The sequence below is a fragment of the Lolium perenne genome, chromosome 2, assembly GCF_019359855.2.
Source record: "Lolium perenne isolate Kyuss_39 chromosome 2, Kyuss_2.0, whole genome shotgun sequence".
Lineage (NCBI taxonomy): Eukaryota > Viridiplantae > Streptophyta > Magnoliopsida > Poales > Poaceae > Lolium > Lolium perenne.
The window spans coordinates 170,929,019-170,950,130 of NC_067245.2; the positions used below are offsets into that span (position 1 = coordinate 170,929,019).

Here is a 21,112-nt window from a genome sequence, read left to right on the forward strand (position 1 = left end):
TTGGAGATTTTTTCGATAAAGGGAATATATTAATATCAGAAGATACCAATTACACCCAGCCTCTGCAACAACGCGATGTCCTAATAACATTATAGATGCACACAGCCAAAAAAGAGAAAAAGAAAACTAAGAAATAAAAGTCCCGCTACAGTATCCCAGCCATAGCAACAGTAATACATCCACCACCGAGACAACACCTGTAATTCAGACTCTTCAAAAGCAACACCTCCAAGAAGGGAACAGTGCACCAGCGCTGTCGTCGCCCGATCAAAGATCTTAGGTTTTCACCCTGAAGATGGTCTCCGCTCTCAAAACAATGTCTTCAACAAGGACATTGCCAGGCACAACCAGTTAAGGCCAGACCTTGGGTTTTCACCCTGAAAGGTAAGATCCCGAACTTCACATGTGTTGCCGCCCGCACTTTCATACCAATGTTGCGAAATCCGGAACACCAAGCAAGCCCCTCAACAGCGCAAAGACTTGAACCTCCATTAGCTAGTCCTCCAAATCCGGCCTTCATGATATTCTCTTCTTCTGACTTCACCATGGATCAGCTGTCACTTGGTGTCAACACAGAAAAGAGCTTCGCGCAGCACCCTCCAAAACCAAATGGTCGGAATAAAAGCATGGGCGCGCACGACCGAATACCACCGATTCAGCAAACTCCAGGCAATAGAAGCACTGTCACATTCGCCGGCGGCGCCTTCCGGAACTCAACACTCCGGCCAGATCATGAAGGGCAGGCCTCCGGCAGGTCTTCATCTTCGCCCAAGAGAGACCCTAGGACCGCCGACTTTATTCAGGCCGAGCCCCCACGCAACTGGCCATCCCGGCTGCCTACACACGAAACCGGTAGATCGAAGGCGACCCTGGCCGCCAAGCCCGCACAGGGACGAGTGGTGGTGCGGCGGAGAAGACGACCAGAGCAGGCAGAGTCGGCCATGGCCAGAGCGCATCAGCCGGAGTCCATTGGCCCAAGGGCCAAGACCTCCTCCAGCCGCCGCTCGCGCCGCCGCGCACCGCCGCCCAAGATCGCCCCTCCATCGCTGCAAACTGCCACCACGCCGGCCCGAGCACCAACCCCTGCGCTCTCCCATTGCTCCGCCTCCCCGCGCGAAGAGAAGAAACCAGGAGAGCGCCGTCCACCCCTCGCCGTCTTCGCCGGCCAGGGCGCCGCCACGGTCGCCGGCGCCGGCGGCCGCGACGGCCAGGAAGGCCCGATGTGGTGTCTCCTTTGGCTGGAGATGCGATCGCCCCGGAGCCGCACGCGCGACGAGACTTGTTTAAACTCCTTTTTTTTTATCGAGAAAAGCTTTATTACCTGGTCTCAATAGAGCGATGAAAATCCCTTTATTGGTATCTATTACATGAGACATATATATCAGTACTTTATCGAAATAATATATATTCAGTAGATGATAGTATAACTGGCATGCATGACAGCATGAGCGTCTCCCTTCATACAGAGAAGCCATCTACAGTACTCCGTATATAGTTCATGCACTCATCACTCGCGGTATATTACATGCAGGCGCATAGATGACCGGCCAACATACCCAAGTTCTCGATGTTTTACGCTGCTGGAGCCACATCGGGGTCGTCATCGTCGTCATCGCCGTCAAAACCAGCGCCACGGCCGCCCCCCAGGCTGTTCTCCGGGAGAAAGAGCAAGGCGCCCCCTTCAAGGCGATCACTCTCGCACTTGGCCACAGCCATGAATCGCCGGAAGTACATACGCACACCGGCCATGTCGCCTGGTAGTGAGTAATTGACAGTCACCTCCGCTGGCTAACTAATAAGTCGTATGAAGCTAGTAGATATATAGATCGAGGGTTGATGAAGGGTTTGGGAGAAGGCAAAGCGCTATATTTATAGCTGCCATATAGCTAGTTTTCAGATAGTATGTAGCTGCTCGGCGTTTGTGCATGCCACGTCGTCGAAAATAAACAACCATGCGATCTAGCTATAGTACGCACGGAGTTAGTACTTACTAGTACTGTACTACTGTACTACTAATCTAGGCAATTGGCAGCTTGATTAGTCTCCGGCCTGAAAAAGATATCATAGCTACTGTATGCATCGGTTTGAGGATGGAAGACGCGAATGGTTTACCTTAAAACTGGGTAAAGCACAGATGCACTGCCCAGCCAGCTCTGCACCTAGGACGACATGCATGTGGGCTCACACGATAACCGGACATGGCTACACGGTGTTGGATCATCTGTGTATTTGTAAAACTGTATAGTTGTTTAGTGTACGTGCTTGAAGTGGAAATTAGGAGTTGCACACACACTCGATTTTAGGCCTTAAGGAGTTTTCATCATAACAAGTGCACTTCGCATTTGCACAATCGCGCGTTCGAGTACAAATTATGCATGTGTGCATGCAATGCTAGTTTGTCTATCAGTAAGGGCATCTTAAGCGGGTCGATCCATTTTGAACATCGAATGTGTATTTTTGAAGTTGTTTGGATCGGTTCGCGAACAGGAAATGGTGCCTTGTCCTACTCTAGTCTGTTTGGGGCGGCGCGCAAACCCAACGGGTCAACGCGGGCCTGGATGAGGATGGCTTCAACGGCCTGGACGACTTTGACGACGAGATCGTGCCGGTGACAAGCAACAAGTAGCAGGCTCTCCTCGCATGGTTCGCGCCAGAACATGTATGCCCGCCAGCTCATGGCTGCTGAGCGACTGCCCTGGTGGACATGAGGGCGGCTAGACGCAACGAGTCGCGTGGTTCCATGGCAGCAGTGCACCACCAGGCGCACAAGGCGGTGGAGGAGGCGAGGAGAAGGTGGACGTGGAGAACCGGGAGATGGAGGAGGAGGCAGGCGCGTAGGCGAAGGCGTTATGTTCGAGGCAGTGGCAACTGGTGAGGGATAGAGCCCGCTCCGACACCAACATGGAGGCGGCAGCGAGGGATAGAGCCCGTTGGGATGACAAAATGAAGGCCAAGGCAGCGCCGAAAGGAGGAGGAGGCGAGTGATAAAACTCACCAGATGCCTAGGATTCAGCGTCACCGTGGCACCTTGGCAGCGACACGCCCGATGCTGGAAGCAAACCTCGACAAGGCCAGCCACGCTAGGGTGGAGAACGACGGTGAGTAGACGCGGCCTCATTGGACGCAACACGAAGAGTTGATACGTAGTTTTGCTTAACTCCATGTAATGAGACATATATTTTATATAGTGGAATGGAAATTTTATTTGATTAAGTTTGGTTTAAGGGCCTGGTGTGGACAGGGGTGGTCCACTCTGCCGTATTTTCTGCCTAAAATTGTGCCAGAAGTGGTCGATTTGCGTGTGACGGTCTATTTGAATCGCGTCGCTAGGACTTTTTTTTTTCATGCCCTTTGCCTGAGTGAACTAAAATGGATAGTTTTGATTTGCTTGGTGAGTCCACTAAACATATCTTTACTATTATATTCGAGTTGGTACGTCGTCAAACATATTTGATGTCAAAGATTGGAGACATCTTGACCATCCAATCTTACTAAACGTCTCCCGCTTGATATTACTATTATATTCGAGTTAGTACGTCGTCAAACATGTTTGATGTCAAAGATTGGAGATATCTTGACCATCCAATCTTACTAAACGTCTCCCGCTTGATATTATATTCGAGTTCACTGGTAGAAAAACAGGCTTCCGTCCAGCCCCATTAGTCGCGAAACTATAGGAACCGCGACTAATGGAGTCTTTAGTCGCGGTTCGGGAGGCGAACCGCGACCAAAGGCCTGGGCCCAGGGCGCTCGGTGGCCAGCTGGTGCACGTGAGGGGCTTTAGTCGCGGTTGGCCAGGCCAACCGCGACTAAAGGTGCCCGAAGGCCTTTAGTCGCGGTTGGCCAGGCCAACCGGGACTAAAGGCCCATCCCTATAAAAGGGCCTCAGCTCACAGCACTTAGCCATTTGGTGCCACTTCTCTTCACAAGCTTCACAAGGGGGTGTAGGTTTGCTTTTGGTTCCTCTTATGCACACAAGGTGTTTGATAAAATGCCCCAAGAGCATGAAACAAATATGATATGAAGTGTTGGAGCCACACTTGAGCTTCCTTATTTATTTTTTCCTCCTCGATCGCGGTTAGCAACTTGAACCTTTCATGTGTCATTGATAAAATATGCATGTGTGTAGTTCATTGTTTAATTTATATTGTTTGTAGCTAGTTAGTTTAACAAATGCATGATGGTTAATTATATATTTTATATTATAATAATGCAGATGAATCGGCAATGGATGTACGGTAACCGACTCTCCGGCGAGTTCACTACGGGTTTGAAAGATTTCCTCGTAGTGGCTAACGCGAACAAGCAGGGGGGTTTTGTTATCTGTCCATGTGTTAACTGTAAGAATCAGAAGGGTTACTCTTCCTCAAGAGATGTTCACATGCACCTGCTTCGGCACGGTTTCATGCCAAGCTATAATTGTTGGACCAAGCATGGAGAAAGAGGGGTTATAATGGAAGAAGATGAAGAAGGGGATGATTTCATCGATGAAAGCTATCTTGCTCATTTCGGTGATACTTTCATGGAGGATGCTGAAGGTGAAGGGGAAGGTGAAGGGGAAGGTGAAGAAGAGGCACGTGATGATCACGTTGATGATCTTGGTCGGACCATTGCTGATGCATGGAGACGCTGCGAAACTGAAAATGAGAGGGAGAATTTGGATCGCATGTTAGAGGATCACAGAAAGGCGCTGTACCCCGGATGCGATGATGGTCTGAAAAAGCTGGGCTGCTCACTGGATTTGCTGAAATGGAAGGCACAGGCAGGTGTAGCTGACTCGGCATTTGAAAACTTGCTGAAAATGTTGAAGAATATGTTTCCAAAGAATAACGAGTTGCCCGCCAGTACGTACGAAGCAAAGAAGGTTGTCTGCCCTCTAGGTTTAGAGGTTCTGAAGATACATGCATGCATCAACGAGTGCATCCTCTACCGCGGTGAATACGAGAATTTGAATGAATGACCGGTATGCACTGCATTGCGTTATAAGATCAGAGGCGATGACCCTGGTGACGATGTTGAGGGCCAGAAACCCAGGAAGAGGGTTCCCGCCAAGGTGATGTGGTATGCTCCTATAATACCACGGTTGAAACGTCTGTTCAGGAACAAAGAGCATGCCAAGTTGTTGCGATGGCACAAAGAGGACCGTAAGTCGGACGGGGAGTTGAGACACCCCGCAGATGGAACGCAATGGAGAAAGATCGACAGAGAGTTCAAAGATTTTGCAGCTGACGCAAGGAACATAAGATTTGGTCTAAGTACAGATGGCATGAATCCTTTTGGCGAGCAGAGCTCCAGCCATAGCACCTGGCCCATGACTCTATGCATCTACAACCTTCCTCCTTGGTTGTGCATGAAGCGGAAGTTCATTATGATGCCAGTGCTCATCCAAGGTCCGAAGCAACCCGGCAACGACATCGATGTGTACCTAAGGCCATTAGTTGATGAACTTTTACAGCTGTGGGGCAGACCTGGTGTCCGTGTGTGGGATGAGCACAAAGAAGAGGAATTTGACCTACGAGCGTTGCTTTTCGTAACCATCAACGATTGACCTGCTCTTAGTAACCTTTCGGGACTGTCAAATAAGGGATACAATGCATGCACGCACTGCTTACATGAGATTGAAAGTGTACATTTGCCAAATTGTAAGAAGAACGTGTACCTTGGGCATCGTCGATTTCTTCCGAAAATTCATCCAGTAAGAAAGAAAGGCAAGCATTACAACGGCAAGGCAGATCACCGGCCGAAGCCTGCGGAACACACTGGTGCTGAGGTATTTGATATGGTCAAGGATTTGAAAGTCATCTTTGGAAAGGGTCCTGGCGGACAATCAGTTCCGAAGGGAGCTGACGGGCACGCAGCCATGTGGAAGAAGAAATCTATATTCTGGGAGCTAGAATATTGGAAAGTCCTAGAAGTCCGCTCTGCAATCGACGTGATGCACGTTACGAAGAATATTTGCGTGAACCTCCTAAGCTTCTTGGGCGTGTATGGGAAGACAAATGATACAAAGGAAGCACGGCAGGACCAGCAACGTTTGAAAGACCCTGATGACCGGCATCCGGAACGGTTTCAAGGTCGTGCCAGCTACGCTCTGACCAAAGAAGAGAAGGTCATCTTTTTTGAATGCCTGAGCAGTATGAAGGTCCCGTCTGGATTCTCGTCCAATATAAAGGGAATAATAAACATGGCGGAGAAAAAGTTCCAAAACCTGAAGTCTCACGACTGCCACGTGATTATGACGCAATTGCTTCCGATTGCTTTGAGGGGGCTCCTGCCGGAAAATGTTCGAGTAGCCATTGTGAAGCTATGTGCATTCCTCAATGCAATCTCTCAGAAGGTAATAAATCCAGAAGTTCTACCACGGTTACAGAACGATGTGATCCAATGTCTTGTTAGTTTCGAGTTGGTGTTCCCGCCATCCTTCTTCAATATTATGACGCACCTCTTGGTTCACCTAGTCGATGAGATTTCCATTCTCGGTCCTGTATTTCTACACAATATGTTCCCCTTCGAGAGGTTCATGGGAATATTAAAGAAATATGTTCGTAACCGTACTAGGCCAGAAGGAAGCATCGCCAAGGGCTATGGAAATGAGGAGGTAATTGAGTTTTGTGTTGACTTTGTTCCTGACCTTAAGCCGATTGGTCTTCCTCGATCGCGGCACGAGGGGAGACTAAGTGGAAAAGGCACGATCGGAAGGAAATCAACGATATGTATGGACGGCCATTCTCTGATTGAAGCACACCACACATTTCTGACCAATTCCAGCTTGGTGGCTCCGTACTTTGAGAAACACAAGAATATTTTACGCTCGGACAACCCTGGGAAGCCTGAATCCTGGATTAGGAAGGCCCACATGGAGACTTTTGGCAGTTGGTTGAGAAAACATTTAATGAATGATGATCATGTTGTAGATCAGCTGTACATGTTGGCCAAGACACCATCTTCGACTATAATGACTTTCCAAGGGTACGAGATAAATGGGAATACATTTTACACAATCGCCCAAGATAAAAAGAGCACCAACCAAAACAGTGGTTCCGCTTTGATGCAGCAACCGAGAATGGGCAAAAGGTCACATATTATGGTTACATAGAGGAGATATGGGAACTTGACTATGGACCCTCCTTTAGGGTCCCTTTGTTCCGGTGCAAATGGTTCAAGCTAACAGGAGGTGGGGTAAAGGTGGACCAGCAATACGGAATGACAATGGTGGATTTCAACAATCTTCGTTACCTTGACGAACCATTCGTCCTAGCGAAAGATGTCGCTCAGGTTTTCTATGTGAAGGACATGAGTAGAAAACCGAGGAAACGGAAAGATAAGAAAACGATCAGTACATCATGCGATGATCCGAAGCGCCACATTGTTCTTTCAGGGAAAAGAAACATCATGGGAGTGGAGGACAAGACAGACATGTCAGAAGATTATAATATGTTTGCTGAAATTCCGCCCTTCAAAGTGAACACCGACCCAAGCATTAAGTTAAATGATGAGGATGCTCCATGGATACGGCACAATCGTAAGCAAGCAGGGACACAAGGAAAGAAATGATGTGTAATAATTTATTGTACCAAACTTTGTTGAATGGATCATGTGAATTATATTACCCGTGATGTGTTTGGTGTACATTTTCGAATGATTCGAGATACCACTGATGATACATGAAATTTGGAGTGATTTAGTCATACTCCTGCCTAGGCGTATAATATGCATACTCGTAGTCTTCATAGCCACCGCCGTTGTACTGGTAGTCGTCGCCTTCTAAGTTGCCGTCGTCGTCGTCGCTGCTGTCGTCGCTGTCGTCGGGCGGCGCTCGTGGCTCGAACTGAGGGTAGCGCAGGCGGGGGATATCGCCGGCCGTGATGTATTCCATGACGCTCTGTAGAGTCCGGCCGTACCACCATAGCCGACGGCCGGCCTCGTGGAAGTTCCTAGGAGGCAGACCGTCCTCCTCATACCTGGCGAGCGCCCTCTCACGCCGATTGATGAAGAAGGCGTCCCAAGTATGCTGGTTATCGGGATGCCAGCGGGGATTCATCCGCTGCTCCGGCGTGAGGTCGAGGTAGTAGTGGTTCGTGATGGCCGCCCGGCGCGCAGTACCCTGAGGGACGGGAGGGACCGGCACGCCGCCGGCGCTTAGGCTCCAGCCGGCGGGGACGCGGTAGCCCGGTGGGCAAGGGTAGTTCGAGGCGCAAAGCTCCTCCACCTGCTGGTAGGTTAGAGTGGGTGCGGTGGAAGCCATGAGAGAGTGATGAGAGATTGTAGAGATGTGATAATGCTGGCCAAGCCGGGCTACCTATATGTAGTGACAAATGGCGGGAAAAATGGGAGCGGGAAGACAGGAGGCGGGAAGAAAGTGGCGGGAAGAAAGAGACGGGAAGAAAGTGGCGGGAAGAAAGTGGCGGGAAGAAAGTGGCGGGAAGAAAGAGGCGGGAAGAAAGAGGCGGGAAGACAGGGAAGAAATGGCGGGAAGAAGAGGAATCCAGAGCTGGTCATCTAATCTTTAGTCCCGGCTGGTGGGTGCAACCCTGACTAAAGGTGGTTTTTGTGTCATCTATGAAAACTGTCGGTGGGATAAGGATGTTTGGGTAAGCTTTAGTCCCGGCTGGAGGGTGCAACCGTGACTAAAGCTGTCGGCAGGATAAGACAGAGGTGCCCGGGAAGAACTGGCGGGGAAGCGGGGGGCAGGAAGATAGTTGAGGGAAGAAATTGGATTTTTCTGATTTTGAATTGAATTAGTTTTATTTTTCTGAATTTTTTGATATATTATTTGTATTTTTAAGATTTTGAATTGAATTAGTTTTATTTTTCTAAATTTTTTGATATATTATTTGTATTTTAAACATTTTGAAATGAATTACTTCTATTTTTCTGAATTTTTTGATATATTATCTGTATTTTTAAGATTTTGAATTGAATTAGTTTTATTTTTCTGATTTTTTGGTATATTATTTGTATTTTAAACATTTTGAAAATGAATTAGTTCTATTTTTCTGAATTTTTTGATATATTATTTGTATTTTTAACATTTTGAAATATATTACTTCTATTTTTTGAATTTTTTGATATATTATTTGTATTTTTAACATTTTCAATTGAATTAGTTTTATTTTTCTGAATTTTTTGATATACTATTTCTATTTTTAACATTTTGAAATGAATTAGTTTTATTTTTCTGAATTTTTTGATATATTATTTGTATTTTTAAGATTTTGAAAATGAAAAGTATTTTGAAAATGACCTTTAGTCGCGGTTGGCCTGGCCAACCGCGACTAAAGGGTATTTTCCGCGGGAACGCGAATTCCGGCGAAAAATGACCTTTAGTCGCGGTTGGCCAGGCCAACCGCGAGTAAAGGTCTGTCCTATATAAACAGATCGCGGCGGCCTGGCGGTTCACTCGCTCCTTCTTCCTCGAACCGTCAGGCTACCGCTCTCCTCGACGATCGACGACGCCTCCTCTGCCGCTCGACGCCCCGCTGCCGCCGTACGTCACCGTCGTCCGCCGCCGCGCGCCTCTCCCCCCTCTTAAATCTCACTTCCGCGCGCCGCCACCGTACCACGCGCCGCCACCGTCGACGCGCGCGCTGTCGCCGCCGCGCGCGCCGCTCACCGGCCAGAGAGAGAGAGGACGAGAGAGAGAGGGCGCGCGGCCGCCGTGTTGCACCGCTGCCGCCGCGCCGCCGTACCGTCGCCACCGTACCGTCGCCGCCGCCGTCGCTAGCTCCACAGAGAACGAGAGGAAGAGAGAAAGGGGCCAGGGGCGCCTGGCCCATTTTTTTTTTTGGTTTTTTTGTTTTTTACTTTGTAACTATAAGTTTTTTTAATTAAAAACTAGTAAAAATGCAACTACAACTACAACTTAAAAATTTTGTCTAAAAAAAGAACTAAAATTTTGACTTAATAAAAATGAACTAAAATTTTGACTTAATAAAAATTGACTTAATAAAAAATGAACTAAAATTTTGACTTAATAAAAAATGAACTAAAATTTTGACTTAATAAAAAATGAACTAAAATTTCACTTTGTTTTATATTTGAACGGCGATGCCGTCAACGCGCCAACGCTACCTCTATTCATAAAAATGTAACGCCGTCAACGCTACCTCTATTCAACGCGCCAACGCCAACGCTACCTCTATTCAACGCGCCAACGCCAATGCCGTCAACGCGCGAACGCCAACGCGCTCGTCCTCGCCTCCCTCTTCCGCGACACCCACTACCTCTATTCTATATGTGCCGACCGGACAAGAAGAAGATGATATCTCTTCTTATCTGAACCTTGAGGGTGAAGATAAAGCAACAGTAGTATTTATATCATTCGTGGGTGCTGCTAATTCCCCATGGGGTAGCTCTATAATTTTCCAAGGTAAAAGAGCACCCGACCAATTCGAAACAAAAATAAAAAGGAACATAGTTCCAATAAATGGAACCCAGGGACCATATTCTTCTCCAATCTGAGTTTTGCTCAAGTCTCGAATAAACTCAAGGACATATTCAAAGAAATTCTGACCGTCCATCGGTACGGTTTGTGGATTCCGAACTCCTTTTGCCACCGCCATTTCGCCACCGCCACCGGTCTCTCGGTCACTTTTAAAATAACTTAACAAAAGTTTGTCACTTTTAAAATATCAAAAATAACTTAACCACCGCGCGTATACGGAGGGGGCAGCGCTCGTCGCCCCCTCCGTATACGCGCGGTGTTTTTTTGGGATCGAGAGGGGGCGGCGAGGGTTATGTGTCCTCGGCACCGCCACCGCCCTTTCGCCACCGCCCTTTCGCCACCGCCACCGGTCTCTCGGTCACGCGGTCACTGCGTCCCCCCTCTCGCCTCCCTCGTCGCCCTCTCTCTTTATATGTAGAAGAGATGTGATAATGCATATACATAATTAATTTGTTTTGACTACATGTTTTCAGGACTGACATATGGCGGACGATAGAGCTGACCCGATTATGGAGAACTATGATCCGGACGCTGAAGACCATATTTTCGGCATCATAAACGGCGATATTCTATATGTGTCGACCGGATAAGAAGAAGATGATATCTCTTCTTATCTGAACCTTGAGGGTGAAGATGAAGGGCGCCGTCAGCAAGATGATGCCGAAGAAACGTCGATAAACGACGATCTTCAATTGGAAGTAGCAACCACCTCCGGCGCCGAGGTATATATATACATTGAGCCTCTGGTGATACAAACTAACTGATTTGAATAAATATGTGTGTACTAACGCGAGCGACTCTCTTTCTTATTTTAGCCCTCGGCCAGATCGTCGAAACAATCGAGTACGTCGTCAAAGCGTGGCGCAACCAAGACGATGAAACCAGGAGAAACATGCACCATCGAGGTTGTCGAGGAAGCAACCGGTAGGCCGCTGGAGCCCCGCAAGAACGCCACCAAGTTTGTCAGCCAATGCGGAGCCGTTGTTAGAGACAACGTCTCGATCACCGTCCAGGAGTGGAATCAGCCAAAGAAGGCACGTCTTGGTTTCACTTTTGTCGATAAGAGAACAAAAAAAGATTGCTTCAACAAGCTTATGGAACATTTCGTTCTACCTCCGGAATACCAAAAATTCGATGAGGAGGGTAACAAGATTGAGGAAAACAAGGAGAGGAGGAGGCTAGTCAAACAGTTCGCTCTTCATAAGATGTCCGACGCATTCCGGAAATACAAGCAAAATCTAGCCCATGACTTTGTCAAGCAGAACAAGACTCCGGATTTCAAAGGACAATATGAGAAACTGCAACATGATTGGCCAGAATTTGTGAAGCAAAAGAAATCGGAGCATTTCCTTCAAATATCGAAAAAAATAAGGAAAATGCGGCTAAGAAGGAGTACAATCATATTATGGGGCCAGGAGGGTATCGCCTTTGGGAGCCTAGGTGGGAGAAGATGGAGAACGAGCTGAGGGCGCGAGGAATCCGTCCAGGTACGGAGGGATGGGACCCAAGGGCCAAAAGCTGGTGGTACGGGCATGGGGGATCGCTGAACCCGGAGACAGGGGAGTGTGTTTACCGGGGCAAAATAATTAAACCCACCCAAAAGCTTATTGAGGCAATGAGGGATGCTCAAGAGGGGAGGATCAAGTTCAACAGAGAGAACGACGCCCTGACAAAAGCCCTCGGGAATCCTGAACACGGAGGACGTGTACGAGGCATGGGGCACATTCCGTGGAAAATAGGGTTCCCCCAGAACGATGACCCGTACGGTTACAGAAGCCGTAAGAGAAAGATGGATCGGGAAGCAGATGTTGTGGCGCGGTTGGCATCGGAAATGGATGTGATGAAGAAAACCGTGAGTGTACCAGTAGCTGAAAGAGATGCAGCTCGGGCGCAGCATGAAGATCATCAATTGGATCTCGGAAGCCAGCAACGGAGAAGCAGCGTGGCTTCCACGGAGGCCCCACCGGCTGGTGCACCGACGATCGAAATTACTGCACCGGAGCCTCTGGTGGTCGAAATTACTGCACCGGAGCCTCCTCGCTACCCCGTGGACGATATAAAGGAGATGAAAGAATGTCATCTGTATTATCCTATCGGGAACATGTCCATGAAGGTAGCCATCGGCAGTGCTTTACCACCTGGAGCACTCCACCACAACAACCCCATTCAAGATGGCTATGCTCGTGTCACGGTGGAGGACATAGTCCAAGGGTTTGAGGACCTGGACATTGACATTGCTACACCTGAAGGGGCGAGAAGACTTGGAGATGTCAAGTGCCAGTTCGTTCTATGGCAAAAGAAGTTTATCAAGTTTCCAGGCGAGGCGCCAACAAGTCCACCCCCCTACGGTGGTGGTGGTGGCGGTGGTGGCGATGGTGGTGGTGGTGCTTCACCTACACCTCCTTCACGTCAGCCGATGCCGCCCCCCAATTCACCTCCAGCGGGTAAGCAGCCGCCGCCCCCTAGTCCGCCCCGGGCGGGTAAGCAGACGCCGCCCCCCAATCCACCTCCGGCGAAGAAGCAGAAGCAGCAGTCCTGGATTATTAACCCGGACCCTTATGTACCTAAGATAACAAAGGTACCGGAGCCATCACTGAAGCCTCTCCCCACGAGGCCTTGGGAACGTAGTGCCGAGGAAGTCGAGGCGGCCGCGACTGCTGAATATGAGAAATTGAAGGCGGACTGCAAGAAGAAAAGAGAGCCCGAGCCCAAGCCAGAATTTTCTGATGAGCAAAAGAAGTGGGCTAAGTCATTTTTGAACGCACCGTCCCAAGCCGCGAAGAATCTGCCTGACGACTATACACGTGAACTTCGTAATCAGGCACGCATGTTCAAGGAGAAGAAAGAGGAGGCCGAGAAAGCGGAATTAGAAAGTAAAAAAAGCGGGAAACGAGTTGCCCAGCTCGGGGAACAAAGTAAACAATCGATTGCCCCGCTTATAGTGACAGCCGCCGGTCTGGATGCCCCCGATATCATAGAAGCTGCGGCAGCACAGGGATTGACTGTAACGAGTGCCAGAGAACAAGCGGCCAACTTAGGTATTACTCTTCGTGAACTGTTAGGCCTTGATGAGGCGCCAGTGAAGGAGGTAGTACTTACATATGTGAAGAATGGGCCTCTCGTCGAGCCTGCGCAGGAAGAGGATCTACCTCCACAAATGAAAGGTCTGCTGAAATGGTACAAGGGTTACATAGAAAATAAAAACGCCAAAGATTATATTTATGCGGAAGTTGGATATGAGCATCACTTCAAACAGTACTCTGTACAAATTCATCTGAGTGAATTGTTCCAGCTTTTCAATCTGCGCGAGCTCGACAAATCTATCATCAGTTGCTACGTTCTGTAAGTGATTTATTTCTTCCCCATCTCGTTCATATTGCCTGCAATATATATATATATATGTCCTAACTATATTGTTGTGTCCGCTATTATACATGCAGAATGAAGATTAAGGAATGCAGAGTAAGGAACATCCATGATGTTGGGTTCATTGACCCACACATCGTTAATGGATATACGTTACAGCATCACCCCGCCGACGTGGAGGAAGACCTGTGGCAGTTTCTTACAAAGCAGGAACTCAAAAGTGATATTCTATTTCCTTACCATTTTGGGTGAGTGTTTATGTCTTGAGCACATTCTCTTTTGTTTACTCCATGCATGGTATGTGGCCGGCTAATCGATGAGTTATGCATGACGTACTGTGCATGCATCGTATCCGCAGGTTCCACTGGATTCTGCTAGTAATTAAAGTTGACAAATCAGAATGTCTCGTCCACGACTCTCTGAATATGGATAAGGCGCGTTGGGCCGACATGAGAAAAATGATTCAAAAGTAATTGTTTTCATTCATTTGCGCTCTATATCGATTGGCCTATTTCGTTCATTTCCTAATTAAGCTTCAAGTAATTAACTAATAACTCTCTTGTTCATTTAATTTTCTTTGCCTCGTAGGGTTTGGAGACGGTTCTCAGATACAAAGGTCGGTGAATTCAAAAAAGAGCTACATTTCATGCGGTCAAAGGCTAAGAATGGTGGCGATATTCAGCCACCGGGGACCAATCTATGTGGATACTATGTCTGTGAGATGATCCGGAGATACACCTCTGAGCGCGTTCCGAGTGATACCAATGCTCAGAGGAATAACCTCCGGATGATGCTTAGTCCAGAAGCTCGCTTCCGACCACTTCAAGAGGAACTAGCTGGATGGTTCAGGAGGGAAGTCCTCGATCCTAAAGGAGAACACCATTGCGAGGACGTAGAACTATACATGCATTAAATTATGTATGGAAACTTGTTCAAACTTGTATATGGTCATCCGATGATATTGAATATATATTGTATATTCCTCTTGAATTCTTTTTGGTTCTAATTTCAAATTTGTTTGAAATTGTACATTCATATGCATGTATGTAGTACCGTAGAATATGTGAAACTCCTTCAAAATTACAATAAAGCACAAAAGAAATAAAATAATACAAATTAAACAGAAAACAGGTTTAGGGGGGGCAGGTTTAGGGGGGGCCTAAAACCCTAAACCTGCGGCGGCCTTTAGTCGCGGTTGGCCAGAAGAACCGCGACTAAAGGTCCTCCCCCCCCCCGGGCGCCTGGCGCCCACGTGGACGGGCCTTTAGTCGCGGTTCGTAAGCAACCGCGACTAAAGGGGGGGGCCTTTAGTCGCGCTAATTTGGTCGCGGTTGCGCAACCGCGACTAATGGCAGTTGCGAACCGCGACCAAAGGCCCTTTTTCCACCGGTGGTTGGTACGTCGTCAAACATGTTTGATGTCAAAGATTGGAGACATCTTGACCATCCAATCTTACTAAACGTCTCCCGCTTGATATCTAGGCACCCGTGCCATATACCGTCAAAATATCTTAAGGGCTGATCACTTTCCAAACTCAACATCAGGAGCATTAATCGCGGGATCACCGAAATCAATCAACCGTGCCATATACCGTCAAAATATCTTAAGGGCTGATCACTTTCCAAACTCAACATCAGGAGCATTAATCGCGGGATCACCGAAATCAATCAAATTAATCAGGAGACAACCATTGGTTATACATGAAAAACACACAGCAAGCACCAATCACCCGAATCAGTCATAGATGGAAAGCAATCAGGGATAACCAGCGCCACTTGCCACCAATTAAAAAAAATCCTGGGAATGGGAAGCATACGACAATCACATGATTTGTCTAGCGGATCAGGCTAGCTTGGTCGCCATCGTGGTTGCCCTGCTCAGCGCCGCCACGCCGCCTTCATTCTCGTTCTCCTTTCCAACGTCGAGTGCTTCCGGCTGTCGTTGTCTTCCGCTGGTAATCAAGCTTTCTCTTGCATCCGCTACCCCTACTCCGCCTGTCCCCGCTGGTAAAACCCTCTGCCTGTTCAGATGCTTCTTTGCATGTTATTCAAACGTACAGCAAAGTTGTGCCATTTTTACGTATGTTGCACCAGCTAGCTCCTATTTGAAATTAACCATCTAACTAAATAGATATATGAGTATATGGTGATTGTCAGTATTGTGTCAGTCAAGCCACGGACAACATATTTATGTTCGTTTGCAGACTCGTTATTCACTTTGACTAAAAGTGCTTGCTGAGTACTTTTCAAGTAAAACACATTATGAGTTGTATGACCTTAATAGTTGGTGCTATTAGGCATACTATCACTGAACAAGTTATACAATGAGGCCAATCACAGTAGCCAACTTTTCGAAACGATCGGGTCGAGGGATGGAAAATGGGACGGGATTCGCATGTGTTAAAAAGTAGGGTTCAACTGGGGTATACATGTTCCAATCGACCGTTCGATGGCTGGGACACGACCCCAACAACTCAGAGACGATGACCCCGGAACAATGTCGCGGGTTGAGGAAAATATCTGCTTCATTGTTACATGCGCGATCTGATCTGATTTATGGGCTTTAAACACGGTGCGTCTTGTTTGTTCCGTATGTGACTTGATTCCCTGCCAGGCTAGGAGAGCAGTCCATCGGCTGTTTACTCCATTGACTCGATCCCCACACACGGAAACTTACGGAGTAGACGGAGAGATGTTGCCGCCGCCAGCGACCGAATCCCTACAACCCAAACTCTTCATGAATCAATCTTTCCGTTCCTTAGTGTCTCGGGTTCACGTACCGGCCACCGAATCACGTTGTTCCGCACCTCATTCCCGACCCTCGATTGGGGACGATGATCCTGGGACGGGGAACACGGCACCATTCCCCGTTTCCTGCTACTATGGGGCCAACAATGGCTCGGTGAAATGTGGTGCATCTAACTTTTTTAACTTTCTCGCATTATTCCTGACAGATGAGAAAAAATTCGCGTGGATCTCCGCCAGGGGAGCGTACCCCATTGAAAGATCTAACCAACAAAGGTGCAAATGACAGAAAAGTAGCAAAACAAGGCGGTGGCACGAATTGGTATAGTCAATTGTCTGGTGTGGACTCTAGCTGCCACACTGTTGAAAATGAACCATACAGAAGGTGATGTGATGGTGTAACTACATAAATCCTATCGTACAAATGCATATCTAATTGTAAATATTAAAGGGGGTTTGTCAAAAACCTATGAGAGCGAGATTGCCTTCTAGCCACAAAGTCAGTCTGGCTATGCACTAGAAGCATCTCGTACAAAGAACGACAACCTTCATGTCAGCACATTATTGAGGAGAAGACCATTAGGACCATTATATTTACTATCATCAGAGGCTTTTTGCTATAGATAACTTATCATAGAGGAGATGAGTTAATAAAGAAATTAGATATGTTATCATCGAATCCTCTCCTCGCGGGCGATGCGAGGCCACACAACACCATTGCTGAGCGTGGAGGTGCGCTGCCAAATCCCTCGCCCTTCATTCCGTCAATGACGTGCCCTCTAATCTGTCATGTCTACCTGTCACTCGATAACAAGGGGATCGGCCACTGCGGCATAACGCCGCACATAGGAGAATGCGCAAGATCGGGGGTAGCGGGATCGGCTGACGCCGATGGTGGCAGCAACGAGGGTCTGGCATAAGGTGATTTCTGCATCAGCTCCATCGTCAGGTTCTCTCAGGCACCGCTCCAGCAGTGATGCCGGAGTTCAGTGATGGCTTGGGCGTGCACACAACGGGAGCTTGTGTGACTTCGTGTAGGGGGCTCAGGATCAGAAGATGCCGAGGCTGCGAGTTCTACACAATCATAAGAGGTGATTATACCATGAAAATGAAACATAAAAAAATATACCAAACTTGTATGAAAATATCTAATGAACATCGAGGAGTAGATTTTTTTTTGTTAAAAGTAATTAGTCGAGTGCTTATTCCATATCAAACAACGTCAATTATAACGGCAAACGAGTTAGAATCTTATGGGTTTAGAATATCTTGTGAATGTTTTTTCATACAGATGAATCTTTACATGTATTATGTTACGTATTGCAAAAAAATAGATGACGTAGCAACACACGGGCATTCAACTAGTCCTTAATAGCTGGAGTGTTCCATCTGAGTACACTCGTCATATATGAAGTAAGAGAAAGAAGTGAAAAATACAGTTATTATCACCATATACAAAGAAACGTGCCACATGCGGTCGAAGGAGCAGGAGATCCGGACGCCCGGAACCGGTGGCCACCGGCGTCCGACGTGGCGGCCGGGGCCGACGCGATGCTCATGGCCGGCTACAGCCACCTCGTGGAGACAGCCGGCCAGGCTCGTGTCTGCCTCCCCTGCTCTCGTGTCGACGCGCCATGGCGGGTGGAATCTGAGTCCGCGCGAGGAAGGAGGAGGCCGCTAGGGTTCATTGCCTAATCGGCCCGTGCCTGTAGGATCGAGCTAGTCATGGGCCTCATATGTCACCTGGACCACGGGCCGTATGACAAATAAGTGAACGCCCATCTTGTTGATACTTGTTTTTCACGGCGCAACCGACAACTTTTGTTTTTTTTGAGACAAGTCAAAAACTCTACAGTAGTTCATTTTGAGTAACATGACAGGTTTTACATTGCACGCGGGAAAATACATACACCCTACGAGCTCTACCACACCATCCACCCTTTTCATTCCATCGTGTAGCTAAAAGACAGCACAAAATATGTTCTTCGGTACCATGGATCTAAAAATAAATTAACAGCTGTTCTTCCTCTCCTTTGCAGGGGAAATTAAAAGGTAATCTCCGCTGTACACAATCTTAGTATCGACATCATCTTTGTTCATGCCAATTACACAGCTTGGAATCAAAGCTACTGGCTCTTCTTGAACTTGAGGCTCCCTTTTGGTATCTTGCTCAGGACGCCCTTGTCGAGCTTCTGGTACTGGCTCCCGAGCAGGCCAAGCATGTTGTAAAGCATCTCGTCGATTTGATCATGGTACTTCTCGTAGATCACCGGTAGAGTGTGTGCACTCACAAAACCTGAACCAGAGCACCAATGTAAATGGTGTTAGAAAGAAAAACAGAGCGATTGTCCTGATGTCAATCCCCAGCAATATCGAGTGAGATCATAGTTTTTACCGATGTAGATGACACTTATGAGATTGAACCAGCTCCCGATGAAAGAGGCGACGACGAACCCGGCAATCACCTGAAAGAAGTTTCGCTAGTGCTCACTTGACGGGGCAAACTGATCGAACGGACTCCACCTCATAAACCGAATGCATAGGAACATACCATGAGGAACTGCTTCAGATCTCTTCCGCAGGATATATCCTGAAGGCCACCCAAGAACTTGTTCACCTGGGCGCCAACGGCGGCACCAATGTTCGCAAACACCTCCTCCGGTAACTCCACTCGTGGAACGTTGGAAGGAGACCTGAAAATTCAGAAACCATACAGAAATCTTGCTAATGTTTAATCTGCCGACCAAAGTTCAGGTATTGATGGCGCACACGCAAAAAATGCAGAATTTTGTTGGAGTTTTTGCTTATGTACCCATTGAGCATGCCTGCGAAGCTGGACCATCCAAACTGAATAGCCATGCCAAGAACAAGCACAAACGATATAATCGTCAGGAAATGGTAGTCAAGCCATTCGAAGAACACCCAGGCAGCTGTTGCGCCACCAAGAACGCTTGAAGATATCTTCTTGTTCCTCCACAGCAACACGTCGGCGGCTGCGATCATCATCGTCACAAGAAATTAGGCAAGGATCCACCAGCAACTGCATACCAAATTAATGGAATATAAATATAAATGTTATCAAAAGGCCGAGTGTATGGTTCAGACATTTTCCGCCACCGAGGATGTGGTGGACGGACTTGTCGCCGCCGAACAGCTTCTTGGCCTGGCTGGAGATGGAGCCCTCTTCACTGAACCTCACCGACTTCTGCTTGGGGAGCTTGTCGGCGATGGCGTCCATGATGCCGCTTACCATGTTCTCCGCTGCGTTCTCTGAGTGCTCCGGCATCGTTCCCCACCCTGAAGAATACAGTTGTTAGGTAACACCTCTCCATCTGACATGAAGGCAGCTGATGCTTCATTAAGTTTTTGAGCAAGAATATGTAGCTTTTCAGTGTCTTCCACAAAACTGTTGGAAGCGAGTCAGATTGCTCAAGACAACTTTGCTAATTACGGAAAAGAATCTTGATGAAGAATCTTCGGATATGATTTTCATTTGTACATAAAAAATATATTCTAAGATCGCTAACTAGACAAGCTGCTCTTTCGTCTAAGCAGACGAGCAAATCCTGTTCTTTAAGCATGGAAAAGGTAAAGCAAGGTGCTGCATATCCCGATAATTTACAGGCAACAACCAAGAAGAAGAGGGGAAAAGATACAAGCTACAAAGAAAGATGAACTCACCGAGCAAAAATCAGTAGATTAATTAAAGTTGCTGATCTCCTGACGATGAACCCAAGAGGCAGGAATTGGCGTGGTAGTCGATTAGAGAAGACGGGAAAGCTGGGGAAAGTTGGGAGGAAAAGTGCAATTTCTTCTCATTTCACTTTTGGTGGAGGAAGAAGAGCAATTAGTATAATGTTGAATGAAAGGGATAGGTGGGCCAGTAGTCTTGCTCGTAATTGGGCTGTGACCCACTGCCTTATTGGAGCAATACGTGTGATCCATTTTGTTTGTCCACATTAGCTTGGAAATTCCCTAAACTAAAAGAACTTGAAATATTCTCTGCCTGCTTCATGCTGATCATGCTCACAGTTTTTATTTGGTTTTGAATTTCTATTTGGAGCTGTGGCTCCCGAACACCGCGACACGTAATATCAGCACCATCCAAACGCGTGTTCTCGTGTTTTCACCCAGACACGGACAAAGCGTTTTTCACCCAGAGTAGATGCTCCTGTTTCCTAAGATGTTAAAAAATTCTGATAAAAAATATCGCACACAATCTCAAAAAAAAAAATCGCACATACATCTTAACGTGTGCTCGCAAAGTCGTTTTACAAAAAAATCAATATTATTTATGTCGTGTGTAAAATGATAAAATTTGGTGCTAAAAAATACTTCTTTCGATCCCTTTAAAATGATACTAAATTCAAGTCAATCAAAAAGGATTACGGAGAGTAGCTCTTAATGAGATATTTTTTCTTTCTTTACAGAGGACACAAAAAGTGTTGAATTTCCAGAAAAATTGGGCGTGCATATATAAAATGTCAACATGTATGAGCAAAATTTATGTTTGATTTTTTAGAAATGTTTTAAAAAAATTGAGTGCAGGATCATATAC

General features: G+C 47.2%; 1 protein-coding gene across 1 annotated transcript; it reads right to left on the reverse strand.

The window, feature by feature from the left end:
• Positions 1–18,475: 18,475 nt before the first annotated feature.
• On the reverse strand, positions 18,476–20,395 carry LOC127333935 (reticulon-like protein B8). The gene is made up of 6 exons (XM_051360377.2): positions 20,236–20,395; positions 19,660–19,851; positions 19,367–19,547; positions 19,106–19,247; positions 18,950–19,019; positions 18,476–18,850 (listed from the first exon to the last, which is right to left on the reverse strand). The coding sequence occupies exons 2-6, from the start codon at positions 19,838–19,840 to the stop codon at positions 18,681–18,683; spliced, it is 744 nt and encodes a 247-aa protein (XP_051216337.1). The 5' UTR covers positions 19,841–19,851; positions 20,236–20,395; the 3' UTR covers positions 18,476–18,680.
• Between the last annotated feature and the right edge of the window lie 717 nt (positions 20,396–21,112).

Excerpts from the sequence above, each read along its gene's own strand:
- LOC127333935 (XM_051360377.2), bottom strand. The coding sequence starts at position 19,840 with ATGCCGGAGCACTCAGAGAACGCAGCGGAGAACATGGTAAGCGGCATC. Across the intron at positions 19,020-19,105 it reads ATCTGAAGCAGTTCCTCATG|GTGATTGCCGGGTTCGTCGT; the intron begins GTATGTTCCTAT and ends AACTTCTTTCAG. Across the intron at positions 18,851-18,949 it reads CATAAGTGTCATCTACATCG|GTTTTGTGAGTGCACACACT; the intron begins GTAAAAACTATG and ends GCTCTGGTTCAG.